Raw genomic sequence first — 21,992 nt, forward strand, 5'->3', positions numbered from 1 at the left:
CGTGAGACGCAGCATCATGGCCTGAGACCTCATACTGCGCATGCGCTACGTGAGACGCAGCATCATGGCCTGAGACCTCATACTGCGCATGCGCCACGCGAGCATCATGGTCAGGGAGTTGTAATACTACGCATGCTCACAGGCGAGACGCTGATCTTACCGATGAAGACTTGGAATAATTCTCATGGTGTAATGTGAGTGGGGTTGGAGATCTAGGTCTCTTTCTGAAAATGCTTTATAAACAACAAGTATTGCAGAAAAAGGCAAATCAGTCGCTGTAGATGGCCCAGCAATGCGTCCTTTCGGCAGGTAAAGGGTTAACCCCCCCCGCCCCCTCCCCCCAATTTAACATGTATTGGTTGTCACATTACTATCCACATAAAGGAGATAAAAGGCACAACGTTGCACTGTTCAAGCCTGGAAACAGAAGGTGGGAATTTGCACGCGCAATGGTCTTAACCCAGGTGCTGACGTTAAAGGGCGTAATTTCACATTCTCTGTGGGGAACATAATGGCCTGGGACATAGTGCCCCAGACAGTGCTGAGGCTCAACACACAGCGCGCCATCAGTGGGCGGGACGGGGGCGGGCCAGTGACGTCACGGAGCTGGTTCGCCCTCATTGGGCGAACCGCTCACGTGACCGGCCCTGCGCTCCGGCAAGCGGGGAAATTTCAAAACGCCGTCAGACACACGCTTCCCCAAGCGTGCTGACGCGTGCGCGAGCCCCTGCTAAAGCCGCTCATTGCGGCTGCAGGGGCACAGTGCCGAGCAGCAGCACGGGTCAGCGCATAAGCGCTGACCATGTCCCAGGGCTACGGACATGGTAAATTCAGTCGTGCGGAGGCTGAGGGAAAGCAAGTGCTTTCCCTGGCCATGGTACACGCATCTTCTGTGGGCGTGCCAGTGACGTCATGGAGCTGGTTCGCCCTCATTGGGCGAACTGCACACGTGACCGGCCTGTTGCGCCAAGAAATCAGTTTGTCTTGCGCAACGCGCTCCGCTTCCAAGCGGCTGCACGCCGCAAAGACACGAACACTTCCTTAAGGCAGTCTGTTCGCTCACGTCCGCACGGTCAGCGGCACCATGTCCGAGGCCTAAGGCCGCGTCCATGGTGAGCGTGCGACTAAGCGCGTGTCGTCAAGCTCACCTGTACCGATTTGTGTCCTAGTGGTAGACACGACGGGGATGCGTGGCCGTGACGTCACGGCGCTGGTTCACCCTCATTGGCCGAACCGCTCACGTTACCCAACTGTCGCGCAACAGAAACAAATGTATTTGTCTTCTTGTGGATCGCGAGCACTTCTCATCGCGAGCTCTATGGCCTGTCTCATAGAGGCACAGCATTATGATTGCGCCGTCGATCAGGCAGTCACATTCACTGTGGACGCGGCCATAGGCCGGGATTATAGTTGAGGCTTGCGCGCAACCATTTGACATCAAGCACATGCAAAACATGCACTAGGCTGGAAGCGATCAGGAGGCGTGGCGGACGCGTCACATGGCTGGTTCGCCCTCATTGGCTGAACCACTCATGACGCGGCCATCGCGTGAAAAAAAAATTAAATTGCATTTTTGAAAAATGCCCGCGCGGTCACTCTTCAGCGCTCGCGAACTATGTGCGCCTTCATTGGAATACACCAATTTGTTCCGGCGTCGCACGCACATGTGCCGTAAGTATAATCGTGGCCTAAGGGCTTCTCGCTCCCCTCTATTTGCATGTTATGGTCTTATTCATTCCCTGGGGTTACTCAGGACTGGGATGCAAACAGTGCACAGCTTGTTGAAATAGAAAGTGAAAAATGACGGTGGTTGGATCAAAAAAAGTTTGATAAAAAAGTATCTTTTTATTGGATAGACATCACCAAACACTCACAAAGCGAGAGGAACCTGTGACGCGTTTCGGACTGGCCTGCCCTTTGTCGGTGCCAGTATATATAGGGAGATCCGCCACCGATAAGCCCCGCGTGACGTCACCGACATCCCTCCAATGCGGAGTAGATACGGAAGCTCCGAGCGGCGCCAGGGTGGGGGATCCTCTCCATAAACACTGCACTACAGAAATGATAACAACAAACTATACATGCTAGCAGAAAAATGTGAAAACACAAAGACATAAGTCCACATAATATACAAAACAGGAGAATAAACATCAAAACAATGTGATTAGTGTACACTTACAAACGGATGTAAGCATCACCATGGCAAGTAATTAAACTGATAGTCGACACCTGAAAACATTGAAAACAAATTAAAAGTTAAAAAAAACAAAAATAATAAATGATGCCTGCGGCAATAGTTGAACATATAAAGAACAATAAGGCTGTCTGCTGAAACATATATAGAAAAACAATAATCGTGGATAATTATTACAAGGACTTTTAAATGATCTCCACATATAAAAAAGCACTTCATATTCAAAAGAATACTTCTTAGACAATTGTCGGATCGTTAGTCTTATTTAAAACTGAAGACTGATCCTACTATTACGTTTTCATCTCAACTGAAAACAATTTTAGACTTAGGAGTTATTCTCCAAGTCTTAGATGAAAAAGAAAGAGTCTTCCTTTATGTTGATGACCCAGTTATTCCCATTTTTCACCATCTCCCAAAGATCCATAAAACTGATTAGGTATCATTGCGAGTATTGGATCTTTGGGAGATGGTCTTTCCAGATACATTGATTATTTTGTACAGCCGATTGTTTACAGTTTACCTTCGATTCTGAGGGACTCCACGGACCTCCTCAATGCCCTACACAATTTTTCTTGGTCTTCTAATTACACTTGGGTTACACTTGATGTCACTTCACTTTACACCATCATTGATCACCAACATGGCATCTTAGCCATCCAATATTATTTAGGCACATCTCACATTTCACCTGCACAGAGCACTTTTATTATCAAATCTATATTATTTCTTCTCACTCACAATTATTTTTTATTTGATGATTATTATTTACAATTACGTGGCACAGTAATGGGCACCTCTTTTGCACCTTCTTACGCTAATTTATTTATGGGTCACTGGGAGAAAACATATTTATAGCGAGATCTGATTTACTGGTACCTAAGCCAAATTCTGGCGGGAGGAAGACCAATTTTGAAGATAATACTCCCCTTTTGATTACCCAGTATAATAGACAAAGTAGTGATATTAGATCTATTTACTAGATACTGGGATACTCTCCTTTTAGATACTGACATCAGTCCCTTTCTACAAGGAGGCCCGAAGTTCATTTCCAATCACTTGTCCCCTAACCTTTTGAATTCCCCCGTTCATAATACAAGGGGTTTTGTACCACCAAAAGGCTTTTACAAATGCAGACATTGTAGTGTTTGTAAATTCGCTATACTTATCAAATCGATCAAGTCCATGGTAACAGATAATAAATATAAAATAAGAACTTTCATTACATGCAATACTAACTATGTAATATATAAACTAAACTGTGGTTTTGTGGAAAAACTACATTGGTCGGACTATTCGTCCATTAAAGGTCAGGATTGTGGAACATCTGAGGTCCATCAATAACAAGGACCTCAGATTTCCAGTCACCCGACATTTTTCACAGTGCCCCTTGGGCAACCCCAAACTGTTCTCTTTTAGTGCTATTGAATATATTCCCCTCCATGTTAGAAGAGGGAATCGTCTTAACAATTTGAACAAAAGAGAAATGTATTGGATATTTATGTTGAATACTTTATATTCAGCAGGGATGAACATCGATTGGGAGTTGCATAATTTTCTTGTCTAGTAACTCAACCTTGAGAGCTCTGTGGTTCATCATTTTTCTTTGGTGATGTCTATCCAATAAAAATATACTTTTTTTTTAATCAAACATTTTTTGATCCAGCCACCGTCATTTTTTACTTTCTATTTCAACAATCTGTGCACTGTTTGCATCCCCCTCCTGGGAAACCTCCCTCTTGAACTAACGGAACAGCAGCACGCTGATAACAGGACATATGGCTACCAAGTGTGAGTAATTGAAACTTCAATCAACAAATATGTTTCAGCACCTTTGGAGTCTAACCAATTGCACCAGGGGAGTATTTCAGGACATTAGGTGTTTTTGAGGGTGGGGGCTGTTGGTCCATTTATATCGGTCAATTTGGTCATCCCACCACATTACCCTTTATTTATGGTAATACCTCCCCACAATAGGAGCTTTATATTTGACTGGACACACTGGTAAGTGCTTTATTGAGAAGATACCTGTATCCTTTGTTGAAACATTGCTACATCATGATGATTTGAAAACATTATATCTTCGTTACAAGATGTTTCATGCTCACTTTTAGAGCACGGTTACAGAGCTTGGCTCCATTTCTCCTATTCCCTGGGGTTAGATTGGTCCTGCAGACGAAGCTCGGGTGAGGAAATGCCTGGGTACAATAAGGAGGATCATCTGCTGTATCACTGGCAGTGTATGCAGGGTGGCTAGTGCCCAGCTGCTGTATCACTGGTGGGGGGCTAGTGCCCAGCTGCTTTGTGACTGGCAGTGTACGCAGGGCAGGGGCCTAGTGTCCAGCTGCTGTATTCTGTATTACTGGCAGTGTATACAGGGGGGGCTAGTGTCAGGCTGCTGTATCACTAGCAGTGTATGCAGGACAGGGGACCAGTATCCAGCTGCTGTATTGTTTTATTGATCAAGAATTCACATTGAGCTACAGATGTTGGGCTACATCAAGAATCCTCCTCAGGAGGCATCAGTTGATAAGGGATAAACAAATCGGTAACTCTATATACTGACATAGGAGGCAGCATACTTATTCCACACTGGATGAAAGCCTGCCCAATTGTGTGTGTGTGTGTATATGTAAATCTCAAATGGAAATATTACTGTATGCTCATTTGCATGTCTTAGACAGGTTTGCAACCCTGCCTTTCACCATTATCGGCCAGCATACAGTGCTTCCACTGCAGCAAGGGATTATGGGAAATGACAGGCAAATGAGCACAAAGTGACACCTTTTCTTAAAATAAATTTTGACATGGCTCCCTATAAGCTTATGCTTGCTGCACTGCACAGCTTTTCAGCACAGTCTGGGTTAAGATGTATAGCCAGTATACCCACAGATTTAAAAAAAAATTTGTAAGCTTGGGCAGCGATAGTGATCACTCCAAAAAAAAATGTGCCTCATGGTCCACAGAGAGTACCAGGTGACCCCTACTTGTGACAGCCCTCTCCAAAGATCGGTGCAGTCCTTGATCTATCCAGTGTGTCTTCAGTCATGAGGGCCCAGAAGATGTCTGGCGTGTTACATGGAGTCTTCATCCGAAGAATCAGGCTCCTCTTGCTCGTTCCCTTCTCGGCCAGAAGGCCAGGCAAAAGGGTCCGAGTTCCAGTGGGTCTTCAGCCAAAGCCTATTGTCCCAACTTCGTCTCCTCTTCTCGGCCAGAAGGCCAGACAGGTGGGTCTGAGTCCACTCGGGGCAAACCCCATGTAATCTTTTGTCTCCGAAGAGAGAGGGGCGATTACAGACCAGCACATAGTCTTTTTTTTCTCTCTGAAGAAAGGTGATTAATAACCCTGACCCGGAGGCCAGGGGGATTAAAAAATAAACTGTGCGTGCTCCAGCCAAAAGGCCAAGGAGATGCTCAGTGTGGAAATAATAAAGGTCCGTGCTATTCAGTTGTGCTGATACATACATGGTGCTCTAGTAATACAGGCATCTTCACAACCCAAAGGTGCAGCGACCAATGTATCCCACCAGGTTTACCATCCCTGAGATGCAACAAACTAAAACAGCCGGGGCTTACTAGTTCCACTTCCTGGCCAATTTGACCATCAAATCAAGTGTACTTCTACAAGGTCCATTCTTCGAAGGGAAGACCATACATTTGATCTAAGCCAAAATGCCAAGAAGTGATAGCCAGATAGCTGTTTCGACCTTCTGGGTCTCATCAGTATGAGGCTGGTTATACTGGCTTTGTAATTTGAAGCTTTGAACAGGCATCCACCACAGATTATTTAAGTTATGGTGAGTAAAAAAAGTGACAAAAACCCCTCCACCGTAAAGCATTTAGCAAATGGAAATATAACTGTGTGCTCATTTGCATGTCTTAGACAGGTCTGCAACCCTGCCTTTCACAATTATCACCCAGCATACAGTGCTTCCACTGCAGCAAGGGATTCTTGGAAATTAGATGCAAATGAGCACACAGTGCCACCTTTTGCTTCAAATACATTTTGACATGGATGCCTATAAGTTTATGCTTGCTACATTGCACAGCTTTTCAGCACAGCTGTGTGTGCGTGTGCGTGGTGCTGTTTTACAACTTTAAGTTGTGATTTATTAGATAGCACACTGCTGATATGCCTGATACATGCTACAGACTGAAATATTCTTTGCCATAACTTCCAACCACAAAACTGGGACTACATGTTGACCTACCTGAGTTTTGAGTCTGTGACCCCGTTGACAGGTTTTCTATCTTTTAATGTTTTTCTTTTTCTTTCTAGGTTCCTACATTACACTACTAAGGGGTTTATACCTCCCAAAGGTGTAAGGACTTGGTTTTAACTTGGCATTTGAAAACGAGAAACATGTCAGAACAAGTGTCTCTTAGGGTAAGTATTCTTTAATTATACTAGCAGGTGATTAAAGAAGCTGTCCCGTCTGCTCGCAATTTTTTTTCACTTACCTGACCTGGGGGTCCCATGGAGCTGATCCGTGGGTCCCTGAGCTTTGGGTATTCCAAAGCAACGAGCAAATTTGTCATTTGTCCAGTGGGCAAGAATACTTGCTTGGTGAAATCAAAGTGTCAACTGGGGTGGGACTCGCTCTGGCAGCCTATAGAAAGTTGCAACATATTCCATTCTGTGTAATGAGATGCTCAATTGTTTTTAACACTTGGTTTACGTGCCGTACTGCAACTTCATAATACTTCTCATGGTGGCACAAAAAAAATTGGTTGAGGTGTTTAAAGCCTTCTTTTTCCCCCCCTTGTTTTGTCATTTTAGGCATTCATAACATTTAATGATGTAGCAGCGTATTTCTCTCAAGAGGAGTGGGATCGTTTAGAAGAACGGCAAAAGGACCTTTATCAGGACGTGATGAAGGACATTCACACAAACCTAATTTCATTAGGTAGGATTTTGGGAAAACAATGTCGGCACCCTGTATTATTTCTGATTTTTAATGACAATATGGTTCTTTTTGAATATCAGCATAGGGACATTGAAAAGGATAGTCTTATCAAATAGTCTCTGTAAAGGACCATACTCCAGTAGTGCATTTATGGGAAAAAACAAACAAATAGAAACTTATTGCACATTGCTTTTTGTAATTGCCGTGCTGCAGGATGAAGATCTGTGCAATATAATCTGTCCCTGGGTTTGTAACACCGCTTCACAGCATGATGGTTTCTATGGGGAAAAATAGGTCACCAAATAAGTTTATCATAAAGGATTATACTATTGTAATCTAGTAACTATCCTGTTCTCATTTTTTTCCCCTCTAACCACATTACGTTGTGTTCATAGTAAATAAAATAATCACGTTTTATTTTAAAATTTGGAAATTGTTTTTTTCTTTTTTTTTTTTATATTCTCGAAGAAGGCAAAATGTGGGCAGTATATCTTGTTTAACCTTTTTATTTACTGTCATTTATTTTCTATGCAAAAGGCTATGCTATCGTCAATCCAGATATTCTACTAAGGATCAGTAAAGAAGCCAGCTCACATAAAAGTGCCTCCCGCAGTCGCTCTAGAAAAAACAAAGATAATGATCCAGCTTTAAGTAAGTGAATGCTTCATATAATATCAAAATACAAAGTTCACAAAAATGGCTTAACCCATTCTTTTGTCATGTACACGGGGAAGGAGGAGAAGCGAGGACCCTTGCGACAGCTTAGAAAGTGATTTAGTGAAGGTGCTACAATCGGTGGAAATTATTGGATACACGAATTTAAAGGGAAAAGTATCCCCACTAGTGGGCGCACTTCAACCCCAAGTGACTGTATTGTAAATGTGTGTGATTAAAATTTTTGAAACTTGATTGGAGATAAACTCAAAGGAATAAAATAAGGTAGATACAAGGCGACCCAATTAATGGTAAATACTTCTAAAGGGTTAATACCCAGATAGTAGATGATTAACAGTAACCAAGCGAATTGATTTAAAGTTGGATGCTATTCAGGTCTTACAATATAAATCCTCAACTGCAAAGAGTATGTGCAGAGAAGCGTACTTGCGGTCAAGGAGGTTACCGAAGTATACATTTTACAGAGGAACTAAAAGCAAAGGTATATAAGGATAATAAGCTGCGAGCGCAAGTAGTGCATTGACTTAGTGCAGGGGTGCGCAAACTGGTAGGGGTGCGCAAACTGGTAGGGGTGCGGCACAGGAAAAGTTTGTGAACCCCTGACTTAGTCTAACGTGCACAGATCGGAGCTCCTGTGGTACTGTCAGGCTTTAAAATGGGTCCTCTAGATCAGCGGGGCGCAAGATTATGTAGGGGGGGCGCGGGCTGCGTGCGGGGAAACCTGGGGGCGGGCAGAGCTGTGCACGGGCGGCCAGAAGCTCCGTGCTGAGGCTGCTTCTCTGCTCTGTGTCTTGCAGAGGGGATGGGGCTTTCCTTCCCTGCACACAGACATCCCCTCCTCCTCCTGTGTTACCCGTCTCAATTTTCAGCAGCATGGGGGACAGGAGCAGGCTTACAGTAGTACTTCCTCCCCCAGGTGAAAGTGTGTGACTTATGATTGTGTGTTGTCTGTCTGTGTTGTGTGTTGTGATTGAGTGTGTGGTGTGCACTGTGTGTGTGTGTTGTGTCTGTTGGTTGTGTGTGTGTGTGCGTGGTTGTGATTGATTGTGTGTTGTGTGTGTTGTGATTGTGTGTGTTGAGTGAGTGTGTGTTGTGAGTGAGTGTGTTGTCTGTGTTGGTTGTGATTGATTGTATGTTTTGTGTGTGTGTTGGTTGTGATTGTGTGTGTTGTGTCTGGTTGTGTGTGTGTATTGTGATATTAGTGTGTGTTGTGATTGAGTATGTGTGCTGTGTCTGTGTTGTGATTGTGTGTATGTGTGTTGTGATAAAATTCAGTGGTGCGCAAACTGGGGGGGCGTTGAAATAAATATTTAGACATATTTGTATTTACATTGTATACCGTTTAATAAAGGTTTTTTTTTTTCATGTGATTGATTACATCAGGCAGGGGGGGCCTGAGAAATTTCATGGATGAAAAGGGGGGCTCGGCATAAAAAGTTTGCTCACCCCTTATATGATATTAATATATGTAGAGGAACTGCTATGATAAGTTGCAGTCAGTTGATTGGTGTCCGGTTATAATGCTGAAACTCTGGACACATTAATAATGGCTCGTTCAGTCAAAGCATGCCCCCTTTAAACAAAAGTCGGCCTCATCACAGTAGTGCCTTGCGCAGTGAGATGATACCGACTGCGACAAATTTATAGAAGAAGCAGTGGTGGGATTCTGCCGGTTCGCACCGATTCGTGCGAACCTGTTGCCAAAATTTCACAAGTTCGCCGAACCGGTGCTTAATTGTCTTACCTTCATTCGCGGCGGCGGCGGCATCTAACAGCATCTCCCTGCATCGATTTTCCCTGCAAAGCCTCTCAATATGGCCGTGCGGTGTCAAATGGCGTTGCGTTGGCATGCCAATGGGAACGCCGCGTGACATAACCACATCATGTGACATCCGTTGCTATGGCAATGAGACGCTACATGACGTAAAATTAGGCGGCGTCCGTTATCATGGCAATGCGGCGCCATATGATGCCGCACGGCCATTTTTAGCGACTTTGCAGGGAAATAGATGCCAGGAGATGCTGTTAGACGCCGCCCATGTAAGAACCGGTTGTAAAATGTTTTTTTTTAATCCCACCACTGAGGAGAAGCCACCTGTAGCAAAAAGTTTGAATACCCGTATCAGTAAAGCATGGAGCCCAAAGTATCGACACCACTATCGGCAAATAAATGGCCTTTGACTGATGTATGTAACTCAGACAATACATACAAATGTGAGCAAAAGTACACTCCATCTGAACAATAATAAATACAGAACTACAGTATTAACAAGCCAGAGATGTTGCACAAAACAGACATATGAAGAATTGTGGCTGGAAGAAAAGATCACTAGAGGTAAAGTATCACAGATTCCTATATCCTTGTTCAGTATGCTGTGAAAGCCTCTTGCTCGTACTGGAAAAGAGTTTAATTTCAGGCAAGTAAATGGAATTTCATTGTTTTCGCGTTTGGGGAAAAAGTTAATTGCATATTAAATAAATAACAAATCAATAATATTTAAAAATTACTTTTTTTAATTCTTGAAGTTCATTACTATCTTTTAAATACTTAAGTTATTACAACATTTGGTTGATTATTACAAATGTATTTATTTATTTTACTTGCATCTGTTGCAATTTTTCTTGAACCATGTGGACAGTTTAAAACTCGTAAATTACAGAAACTGCTTTTAAATAATAGGCCATTCAAAGAATATTCCGGATATTCTTCTTCAAGTTAAGCTGGACGGAGATTCGTATTTAAATGGGCTGCCAGATTTAGAGGAAAAAGAAAATATACACAGCGATAGCTTGGGTAAGTAAAATCCTTTCAATGAGAATATGGTATATCATTTTAGCCTGATTTTTGCTGATGAACAGGCAAATGTAGAGTATGGTTTGCCCAGCTATTATTTCTGGTTGAATCTGTTTTGCCGCTATAGCAGTGTATTCCATAAATTAGGAGGAGCAAGTACACTTTGTTGCAGCAGAACGCTCTTCTCAAATACATTTTGTTGTAAGCTACATTTTGTTTTTTTTACCCGTAAGACACCAGGTATATTTTCTTTTATTTCTCTTAAACTGGAAGGTAGGTTTATCAGAACTCGGCATAATCTTGTATGGCGACTTACACAATTAAAGTAAAATATTTTTGAGGTTAGCATGTTTAGTTGGATGTTGCACTTATGTTAAAATAGACTTAATGCATCTTCCTAACAATCTCCGCTTTATCTATACAGGTTAGATCATACAGCTTCACTGATCCTTAAGGTTATGGTCATTTTGTACATGGGAACATAGCTGAGGGCCATGTTGTCCATATAGTCAGTCCATTTTCCTTAAATAAAAAGCACGTTTTACACGCACACTTCCTCCCACACTTCTGCTCTTTCTATAAAGGAAAAAAATTCCTCACCCTAAACCTAGTGCCCTCTACAGTCAAAGCATGACCCCCCCCCTTGTCCTGAACTTTATTTTCTTATATGTTATTGATGCATTTCAGATATTTAGAAAGATGGCACTAAATGTTTGACATGCTCTGTTTCATCTCTGATACTCATTTATTATCTCTGTTCACGAAATGTCGGTAAACTGAATGTATAACCTATGTTCATGTAATGTACCTCCCTGTACCTTTTATATTACCCTTCCTTATAGAATGTAAGCTCCTTGGGGTAGTGACCCTCTTACCTACTGTAACAATGTATGTTTATTTTATTGTTTTAGTCCTCCAACCTTATTGTACTGCACTACAGAATATGTTGGTGCATTATAATTAGATGATAATAATAATAAAAAGGTACTACAGTGTTATAACTCTGGCTTTGAATATACAGGAAAGTGGGAAGGAAAAGCACACTCTCGCATCAGCCTAAGTCAGTAGAGTATAAACTGTGGTGCAATAGGGATATATATAATGAATAGCCAAAAAGAAAGAAAATAAATCCCTTTCGAATGCACTCACTGTATTGTATTATGAATTAGGTATAATAAACCACTTTATTAGTAAATACTAAAAACGAGTGAAAATAGGATTGGTATTAATAGATCCACGGCCAATCCACGCAGGCAACGTACTTATTATAAACTTTTAATATTAAAACCATATCGCAGTATAATCATTGCTGACCCTATTGTGAGATAGGAGGTAGCCTCCTTGGAATTACAGCTAGTTGACCTGATAGTATATACCTATATAGGTCTAACGACACCCATTAATATATTTTTTACAAAATGTTTTATACCTACAGTAATTAATAATACAATACAGTGAGTGCATTCGAAAGGGATTCTTTTCTTTCTTTTTGGCTATAACTCTGGCTTTTCCTGTCTATCTCATGTGTCATAAAGTAATTGTATTTAATTGTAGCTGTTCACAAACTGACTGTAAAGTATTGGGATGCACCCTTAATTGGATTGTATTTACTTTAAAAATAAATGATGATAAGATGTGTCACAAGTGTAGAAGCCATTAATCCTAAATTGCCTACCTGTTCTTGGATGATAGAAAAATTAACCTTAGTAACAGAGTTTCAATGCATGCCGTTTATGCAAGGGAAAGTACCATATTTATTACTGGATAGAAGTGTGTGGATCAGCTAAATCAGCTCATACCAGATGATCTCTTATATGTTTTCCCCTCCTGGATGAAAATAGTGGTGCTGTCTTGAAAATAGATATTGGCTTTGGGTCACAGTCAAAAATCCTCCATTACCTCTTAATGCTTTTCCTAATAAAGCAAGATGCGGTGAAGTAAGTGGATAAAACGGTATCCTAGTTCTCGCTGGATCCCTATATAATGGTCTTTTTGGACAATAAATCAAATCTCAAGCGTATTTACCTTGTCAATATGTTTATCCAGGAAAGTATCTGATTTATCTCATGGCTGCAAAATTAGCTGCCATTTGTGCAAGTCAGACCTCAACATTTTTAGGTTCACTTACAATCCTATTAACTCATTAGTTGACTGAATGGAAGATGTTTCAACCGACTCGGAGGCTGAAATCTGTTGGATTACAGAAGATTATTAGTCTGTTGCTTTTACATAGATATCGGTTTGGAGGATGTTATCAAGTGTAATAATATTGACACCTTGAATATGTATTTTATTTATTTTATAAAATGTTTTACCAGGAAGTAATACATTGTGTTACCTTGTTTTCAAGTATGTCCTGGGCACAGAGTTATGATGACAGATACATGGTGACAAATACATGGGTACATTAGGTGAACATGGTTATACATTATATATAAAGACATTGCATTACATTAGGTGGAGAGGGGTATACATTATGTAGCCGTGCCACCTGTGGCTACTAATCTGCCCTTGTACTGGCAGTAAGCCCTGGTAAGAGTAGGCCTTGTCAGCCGTCAACATGGAGTTTCCCCCTCTGTGGAGCTGCACTTGATTGACAGTAGGAGGCAGTGACATCAGGCCTGAGCATGTCCAATCATGGGACAGACCTGGTGCCCTCCTCCTGGCTGTACTTAAGGGCAGTGCCGCCTCAAATTCAGTAGTGCCTCTCCACACAGAGAGGCAGGTTGCACACATAGAGCCTGAGATTTGGGGCCTTCCTTATTCCTCTTCCCCTTGGGGGAGAGCAAGTGTAGACCTATACCCCGACACCTGATATGGGAGTCGGGAAGAGCTAGGATAGGTGCAGGGGCCCTGACCTGTAGTGGTTGTCCAGGGACCATCATGCTGTGGATAGCTGATCCTGAGAAGCTATGATTGGGCAGACCACTGCTGTTTTGTGGTGTATTCAATAAAGACCGTTCCTGTTTGCATATACCTCCTGCCTGGTGTGCGATCTTATTGGGAGGAGATAGAACAATTCTACCGTAGGAGATCGCCTCCATTAATCTTGGAGCCTGTGGCAGATGGAGGCGCTGCACTGCTAGAGAACCATGTAATGTACCCCAGAAACCTAATCCTGTGTCCCCACTACCATCGGTGGACAGCTCAGCCCTCCTGTTACCAGCAGGTATCATGCACCACACGATTAGTAATGGCAGAATCTCCCAGAGGGTGGGGGAAACACTGTTACAAATATTTTTGAAGACATTGCATGAACAGTTAAAGATAAAATAAGTTATAGGCATACGTAACAGTTACAAACTACATTAAAATGTGAGACAGCTTTAGGTTTGAAAGAACTTAGACTGGTGGTGACTTTGAGAGTCTCTGGTAGTTTGTTCCAGTTGTGGGGTGCACGGTAAGAGAAGGCGAAGCAGTCAGATACTTTGTTGAACCACAGGACCATGAAAGTCCCTTGGAGTCAGATCACAGGTGATAAGTTGTAGGGCGTGTTGTAGGGGCGAGGAGCTTGTTCAGATACGCTGGTAGCTTGCCCAAGAAGTATTTGAAGGCAAGACAGGAAAGATGAACTTTGTGCCTAGACTCAAGTGATGGCCAATCTAGTTCTTTTTGATGGTAGTCTACTGTAAGTGTGAACCTAATAGTTTGGTGTTGAGAATTAAGGTGGTTCATAAAGTCTACAAGTGACTGCATAGAACCCTGCCAATTACAAAGCTATTTGTACAGTTTCCATAGGGTACAATTCTGCACAAAAGAGTTATTATATATGAAGCGCTGTTCAGAATCACTCATAAATATGTTTGCATACTCTGGTACAAGATTGGACCCATGGCTGTACGTTGGCACTGCGGGAAAAATTGCCTTCAAATAAAAAGTATTTTTTTGTGAACATTATCGCCAACATTAAGGTAAAAATCGCTTATCTCTTGTATTACCCTCAACTACAGTCTTCAATGACTGAAGTCCTTTCATGTATGATAAAGATATATGAACTTTCTATGTCTTGCGTAGCTAAAAGAGGGTCGTTGTCCATCTGCCCAAACTCAATTTGTAGGAAATGGGTTAGTTCTTAAATGAAGGAGTCAGTCTTTGTGACATAAGGTCTAAGTATGGTATCTACGTACTGTTGCGGCTAAACTTGATCTAAAGCTTAACCGCATTTTTCTCTGCCTTTTTATTTTCGGCGCCGAAATTGGCCGCGCGCCAGCCGCATCTCACGCCTAATGGCGCTGAACAATAGAAGCGCCTGCGGCGCCGGAAAAAAAAACAGCCCGCATCTGCACGGGTTTTAAATTACCCGCGGTGGCGGCCGCTTTAGACTCAGGGCGGCCGCCACTGTACATGGCCAGTGGTTCAAAAACAGAATTTGATCTGGCCACTATAGACCTACCTGTCGGTGCAGTGCTGTTCTTATGAATCATGTAACATACAGGACGAATAGGATGATAATTTCTAAGGAAAGAAAAAAAGTTTTCAATCCATAAGATTTTTTTTTTTCATGTGCATTGGACAGCATGAAATCAATTTTTGCTTTTAACCTTCAAAGTTGGATCACTTGATTTAAGAGAGTACTAATCATTACTTATCTTTAGAAGGCTGTCTCAGAGCTTGTGACAAATTAATCTTTTGAGTCCATGATGACCAACACACCACCCTTTTCGGAAGGTTTACAACTAAGATTTATAATTACTGAGATTTGCAATAATCTTTCTCTCGACCAAGGTAAATTGGAATTATGTAATTTCTTTGGCCAATCAAAACTATCAAGATCACGGTTCACCAGATTTACAAAGGTGTTTAAGGTATTATTGACAACAGGTGGTGTATATATTACCTGGCTTACGATCACAAGGGAGGTAAGCCTCACCAATAGAAGAGGGAGTGTCATGTGGAGAGAGGGAATATTTGAAGGTTCAATCTTAGAATCTGTAGGGTCAAAAGTGAGACGTAATTTCAACATCCTAATAAATTTTAAAGAGATCAATGTAACTTTAAAACTGATCACCCCTAACAGTAGATACAAAAGAGGAGCCTTTCGCATCACTTTTAGTTCACAAGGGGTAAACACAAGAAAATATATTGCGTATTAATATCTCTGCGACCGCTTGGTCCTTCTCTTTGATCAACGTCTTGTTGCTTGTCTTGTCCGACCTTTGAATGTTGGAGGCCTCAGTGTGTCTCACTTGTATCATATAATGTCGTTCCCCTCATACTTTTTGGCGATGTTTTTTGGTATGCTAGATTTCAATTATGTTTATATGTATGCTTGTCTTGTATTATTCTAACCTGATCCTGAGCAAACCTGAAATGTGTTCTCCGATGTCCTCACAATAAATAGTATTATCTAAAACTGCAAATGTAAGTGGAGCTCTACTTTTTCTAAGGGGAATTACCTTTTTTCCTAAATTCTAGTATGCTGTGCTGGCCACACAATTAGGTATTTTTTGTTCCCTGTTTTTTGTTGAATTTTTTAATACCTCATTTGTTTTTTTCAGCTCTGTAGGCTAGGAAAAAACATGTTTTTTCACAGAGATGTTATTTAGCTATGTATTTGTTTTAAACACTTGTAAATGGCTTTCATCCACTTGTTTTTGTGATGGGTTTATTGCTGTGTTTGTCATAATAAAAACATGCATGTGAAATGTTTTATGGTTAATTTGTTGCTAAATAAGTGATTTTGTATTTCTTAATCTAGCAATACAAAAGGCAAATGAATTCAACCAGCTTCCCAATGAAGATTTCAATCAATCTGGTAATGAAAAGTTGACTGACAGCGAGCTAGATGAAAATAATGAACATTCTGAAGGAATACAGAAACTTGTAACTCCAATTTTTCATCACAAAACCCATGTAAAAGATTGGAAATATTCTTGTACTGGGAATACAAATACATCAACCCAAAATGTTCATGTGAAACCACTCCATAAGTGTATGCAGTGTGAGAGGAGCTTTGTCAAAAAGTCGAGCCTTAATTCACACCAGCGGGTTCATATTAGAGATTATATTGAGGACAAAATGAGACATGCTGACGACATAGGCTTGGTTAACGCAGAGTTAGACTTGTATGCCAAAAGTACATCTCCCCACAGTGCGTTAGATGGAAGCACTGATGAGAACATACTTGGTAATGAGCAAAGTATCCAAAATGAAGAGAAACCTTACCCATGCCTTTATTGTAACAAGAACTTCAAGTTGAAAAAGCATCTTAATGTTCACTATCGAACTCATACAGGAGAGAGACCCTATCAATGTAAGGAATGTGGAAAAAGGTTTGTTGATTGCTCAACTCTTATTCAGCATCAGAAAATACACACAGGTGAAAGGCCATTTACCTGCGTTATATGTGAGAAAAGCTTTAGCCGTAAATCTACTTTGATCAAACACCACAAAACGCACACTGGAGAGCGTCCTTATCATTGTGCAGACTGTGGAAAAAGCTTCAGTAGCAAGGAGCATCTTAAAATTCACTATCGTACCCACACAGGAGAAAGACCATTTCAGTGTGATGAATGTAAGAAACGATTCATTGATAGCTCAGCCCTTGTTCAACATCAGAGGACTCACACAGGAGAAAAACCGTTTGCATGCAGTTTATGTGAGAAAAGTTTTGCTCGAAGTTCTGCTCTCCTTAAACACCAAAAAACTCATACAGGGGAGAGGCCATACGAATGTGCAGACTGTGATAAAAGCTTTATCAGCAAGGAGCGTCTTAAAATTCACCATCGAATCCATACAGGAGAGCGACCATATCAATGTAATGTATGCAGCAAATCATTTATTGATAGCTCTGCACTTATCCAACACCAGAAAACCCATGCTGGAGACCGGCCATTCACCTGTGGAATTTGTGATAAACGTTTCACAAGAAAGCACAACTTGCTGAGCCACAAAAGACTTCACACAGGAGAGAAACCATTTCAGTGTAGTATATGTGGCAAACAGTTTAATCGGAAGAGAGAGTTTTTATTTCATGAAGGGAATCACACATCAGACAGGGGCACAACGAGTAGAATTCCTTTTTCCAAAGAACATCTCCCAACATTGACATGGAATATTCCCTCTTTAAAGTCTTGGTAAACATTTTCATGCATTGGACCCATTTCAAGATTACTGGTAGAAAGGGGGGAGTGATAGACAGCACTCTGACACAATGACTCAGCAAGGTTGCAGGGTGCACGGAACAGGAAGGGACCCTAATTCCCTTCAGAAGTACTAACAAACCAAAAGATAGTACCAGCACTCTCTGTCTCACAGCTACAGATATAAGCGAATACCAGTGTAGGGAATATGAATAATTTAATGACACTAATAATAAACTGAAAATATAGCAACAATAGCCAATACGCCAATGCAAGAATAAATATCACCATAGAGAAAATCAAAAAATAAAAGGGGGTAGAGAGGAAAGAAGGAGAAGGGGAAAAAAACAAGAAAGAAAAGGAAAAAATCACAAAAATTCAAAAAAGAAAGCAAACTAGGGAGGGCGACGTTTCGAGGGTGACCTCTTCATCTGGCCCATTCCCCCTGGTCCCAAAGGGTCCCAGAGGTACTTCCCTATGCCTTCCCTCCCCACTGTCAAATAATCCCACACTCAGCTAATGATATAAATCTAAAGAGGGCAAATCACATAAGCAGATATCAAATATCAAATAATAAATGTAAATACAAGAATATTGTAAAAGACACAGAAGATATCAGATGTCAATCAGTGAACAAGTATAAGCAAACCCTCTATCAACAGCTCCTGGTGCCCTGTGGAGTGCACTGTGACGCACTCCACAGGGCACCAGGAGCTGTTGATAGAGGGTTTGCTTATACTTGTTCACTGATTGACATCTGATATCTGCATATGTTCTGTGTCTTTTACAATATTCTTGTATTAACATTTATTGTTTGATATTTGATATCTGCTTATGTGATTTGCCCTCTTTAGACTTTAGATTTATATCATTAGCTGAGTGTGGGATTATTTGACAGTGGGGAGGGATGGTTTAGGGAAGTACCTCTGGGACCCTTTGAGGCCAGGGGGAATGGGCCAGATGAAGAGGTCACCCCTTGAAATGTAATCCCCCTAGTTTGCTTTCCTTTTTCCATTTTTGTGATTTTTTCCTTTTCTTTCATGTTTTTTTCCCCTTCTCCTTCTTTCCCCTCTACCCCCTTTTATTTTTTGATTTTCTCTATGGTGATATTTATTCTTGCATTGGCGTATTGGCTATTGTTGCTATATTTTCAGTTTATTATTAGTGTCATTAAATTATTCATATTCCCTACACTGGTATTCGCTTATATGTGTAGCTGTGAGACAGAGTGCTGGTACTATCTTTTGGTTTGTCATTTCAAGATTACTGTTTTCATAACATTTATGTACAACAACAGAGCACATCAAAGTTTCAATAGTCGTTTGTTTTCTAAAATGTATTTTCTAAGTATGTTTTCTAAAATGTATTTTCTAAGTATAAGTTTATGGTATTGTAAATTCCCAGATAATGTCAATTTATGCAAAACATAATTTGGTTCAGATACAATCTTAACTAATTCAATGTTACAAGGACTCTCGACAATGCAAAATAATTTATTAAAGGTCTCCCTGGCATTGAAGGTGTAATAGATCACATGTTACATGTCTCATCAATTAAAATTGTACTCAAAGATGGAGGTGGCATCCCATAGATGTTAACCTTACAATTGGAGTTGTCTGTAAACTTCCGACTGATATTCACACTGAAATCATGTCTTCGTTCTAATGTATTTTTCCTTATAGTACATTGCTAATATACTAGGTTCAATAGTAACATAATATTCCTTTAAATATATTTTAGTATATAATTTTATACAAAGCAGAGTTATTTGTTCTTTGTTCTGGGAAACATGTGTTTGGTGTAAATTGCAAAACCTGTCATAGAGGATTAATTAAACAAGTTGTGTGCCTGAATTCTGCTGGAGACCAGGCGACACTATTGGCCAATAAGAGTCTTTGCTCATAGCAGGAGTGTTGTGTTTGGTAATAGATGTGTTAGTTGGGGGTCACATAAGTGAGCAGCATTAAAACCCCAATGTTTTGGGTTATTTTGCGGGAGAAGTAATGCATTACCTTGAATGGAGGTTAACACTAGCTATGGGGCATTAACCCACAATGTGACTTTAGTACATTTCCCTTGGGTGCTTTTGTAATTGACTAATTAGAAGTGCACTCCAAGCTGATTGAAGAAATGCAGCAGAATTTCAAAAGTAGCAACAATTTGAGAGATGAGATAAGCAATTATAGAAAATAATTATGATGGAAAAAATAAAAGTAATTTTCACATGAATAAAAGCTGGGAAGCCAAGTGAAACTGGACTTTTTCCTAAACCATGTTTGGCAGGCTAGATTGTAATGCAGAGTTCATTTTACCAAGCAAATAGCACCAGCTTTTGGAAAGGAAAACAAAATCTTGAACACTCTTGGATTTAATAAATCGAGTGCTATTTTTAGTGTTTGTGTTTAGCAGTTTTTCAATTAAGAGACTTTGATACAGAACCTTCAAAGTCTTTGTAATTCAAATGTAAGAACATAGATCATGGTACAGTGTGAAAAGGAATGAACAGTGTGTTGGTATATAAAGGTATGTTGAACAATATACCTCAATCTAAAAAGTTTGTAACCAGAAATTATTTTTATTTCATAGAAATATTGTTATTTATACTAGAGAAACATTACAAGAAATGCATACATTTCTGTCACTTGAATGCCACAAAAACAGCCACTGATCATAAATATGGTCAGGTTTATCCTTGAGCAGACTGGATAATGCAAAAGAACTTCATACATCATACCTCTTACATAATGGCATGAACATGGTTTGGTACCTCTTTTAACTTAAGTATGATTGCAGACCTGTCTAGATTGTCTAGACATGCAAATGAGCAGACAGCACTGTATGCTGTAATGATTTTGTTAATAATGGAGTCGCACATTGACGCACCACCTGCTTAATGTGCCGAGAGACAATATGAATGAATGGCTAGCGGCATTCCAAATTAAAATGTCTCTTGCCCCGGGGCTCGAAATAAAAGGTGATAAACGAGTTGATAGCTGAAGCGACACTCTCAATGAAAAACTACAAAAGGTGACTTTTATTCAATCGACGTTTCAGTCCTGTCCAGAACATTTATCTCGCCTTTGTGGTTTTAAGACCTGTGACCTGTAAGTGTCACTATATATATATATATATATCAAATGGAAATATTACTGTCTTCTCATTTGCATGTCTAGACAGGTCTGCAACCCTGCCTTTCACATTATCGCCCAGCATACAGTGCTTCCACTGCAACACCGGATTCTGGGAAACGACATGCAAATGAGCACACAATGTGTCACAATGTGATGGGTGTTTGTATGTTAGCAATGGGATAAGCCCCCGAAAAATGATATGTACCTTCTCTTTTGTTCTATACACGGCACATCCACAGAATTTAGCCCAGATTCAAGCACCAGGAGCGACATGAATACAATACTTTTTTTTTTTTTAGTGGGTACTACTGTGCTTTTCATTTAAAGTACATGACAGTCCAGAGTTAAACTACAATTTCATGGGTCAGAGGCTGGCATTGGAGTTTAATTGCCTGTCTACCTAATCCTAGTAGGATTAACATGTTTGATGTAGAGTAGTTTAAAAACTTGTATTGAAGATCATATTGACTTTTCTTACAACCTTAATTAATTGTTTTACGCTGCAGATTTTTTAGAAAGCTACTTTTATATATTAAACATAGTTTTGGTATGGTAGAAAACCCTTTTAGCTGCATGCAACTGTACTAAATGGGGACCATTTATTACATTGTATTAGTTATGGTTGAATGGTAAAATAATGTTGACGTTGCACCTTCTTTGTACTAAAGTATTTTTGTTGGCAATCTACTGTATGTGAATGTTTATACAATACACCAAATGTATGGCTATACCTAATGTAAGTTATTTTGGAATTTCGATTTTTATGTAATAGTCTTGTTTTTTTTAGTGCATTAAATAAAATAAACTGTATCTGCCTTTTGATATCCACTTAGTCTACTAAGGTATTGTTTTTTGTCAGTTTTTCTTTTTGGAGTGGGGAAGCAACATATATTTACCACTATCTTGATTTTACTACATTTTTGAAGTGAAACGTCTTTGCTGGCACTGACAAACAAAAATCTCATACGGAAAAACAGTTTGCATAGGGATTACTGCAAAAGGAAAGGGGAGGGAAAACTAACCAGGAGCAGACAAATGCCTTATTCATAATATATAAACAACTTCATTGCATGAGACAGTACATGAGACCCAGGAATCCAAATAGTCCAACAATAAACACACTCCCATACACTTGCCACTAGCCTGTATAGGTAGATCTTATGTGGTAGTCTGGGCAATGTGCAGGACTGATCACGTAAATGAAGTAAATGA

At 40.4% G+C, this 21,992-nt stretch overlaps 1 protein-coding gene across 3 annotated transcripts; it reads left to right on the forward strand.

Moving 5' to 3' along the window:
- The first annotated feature begins 80 nt into the window (after nucleotides 1-80).
- On the forward strand, nucleotides 81-17,935 carry LOC142497399 (uncharacterized). Of its 3 annotated transcripts, none has more exons than XM_075605137.1 (6): nucleotides 81-194; nucleotides 6,471-6,578; nucleotides 6,972-7,098; nucleotides 7,636-7,749; nucleotides 10,454-10,567; nucleotides 16,266-17,935. In XM_075605137.1, the coding sequence occupies exons 2-6, from the start codon at nucleotides 6,555-6,557 to the stop codon at nucleotides 17,645-17,647; spliced, it is 1,761 nt and encodes a 586-aa protein (XP_075461252.1). In that variant the 5' UTR covers nucleotides 81-194; nucleotides 6,471-6,554; the 3' UTR covers nucleotides 17,648-17,935. The 3 variants fall into 3 exon arrangements, with proteins under 3 accessions (XP_075461252.1, XP_075461251.1, XP_075461253.1); XM_075605136.1 differs by having other exon boundaries at nucleotides 90-309; XM_075605138.1 differs by lacking the exon at nucleotides 81-194 and adding an exon at nucleotides 3,892-4,195.
- Nucleotides 17,936-21,992: the final 4,057 nt, after the last annotated feature.

The sequence above is a fragment of the Ascaphus truei genome, chromosome 6 (genome assembly GCF_040206685.1).
Source record: "Ascaphus truei isolate aAscTru1 chromosome 6, aAscTru1.hap1, whole genome shotgun sequence".
Classification (NCBI taxonomy): domain Eukaryota; kingdom Metazoa; phylum Chordata; class Amphibia; order Anura; family Ascaphidae; genus Ascaphus; species Ascaphus truei.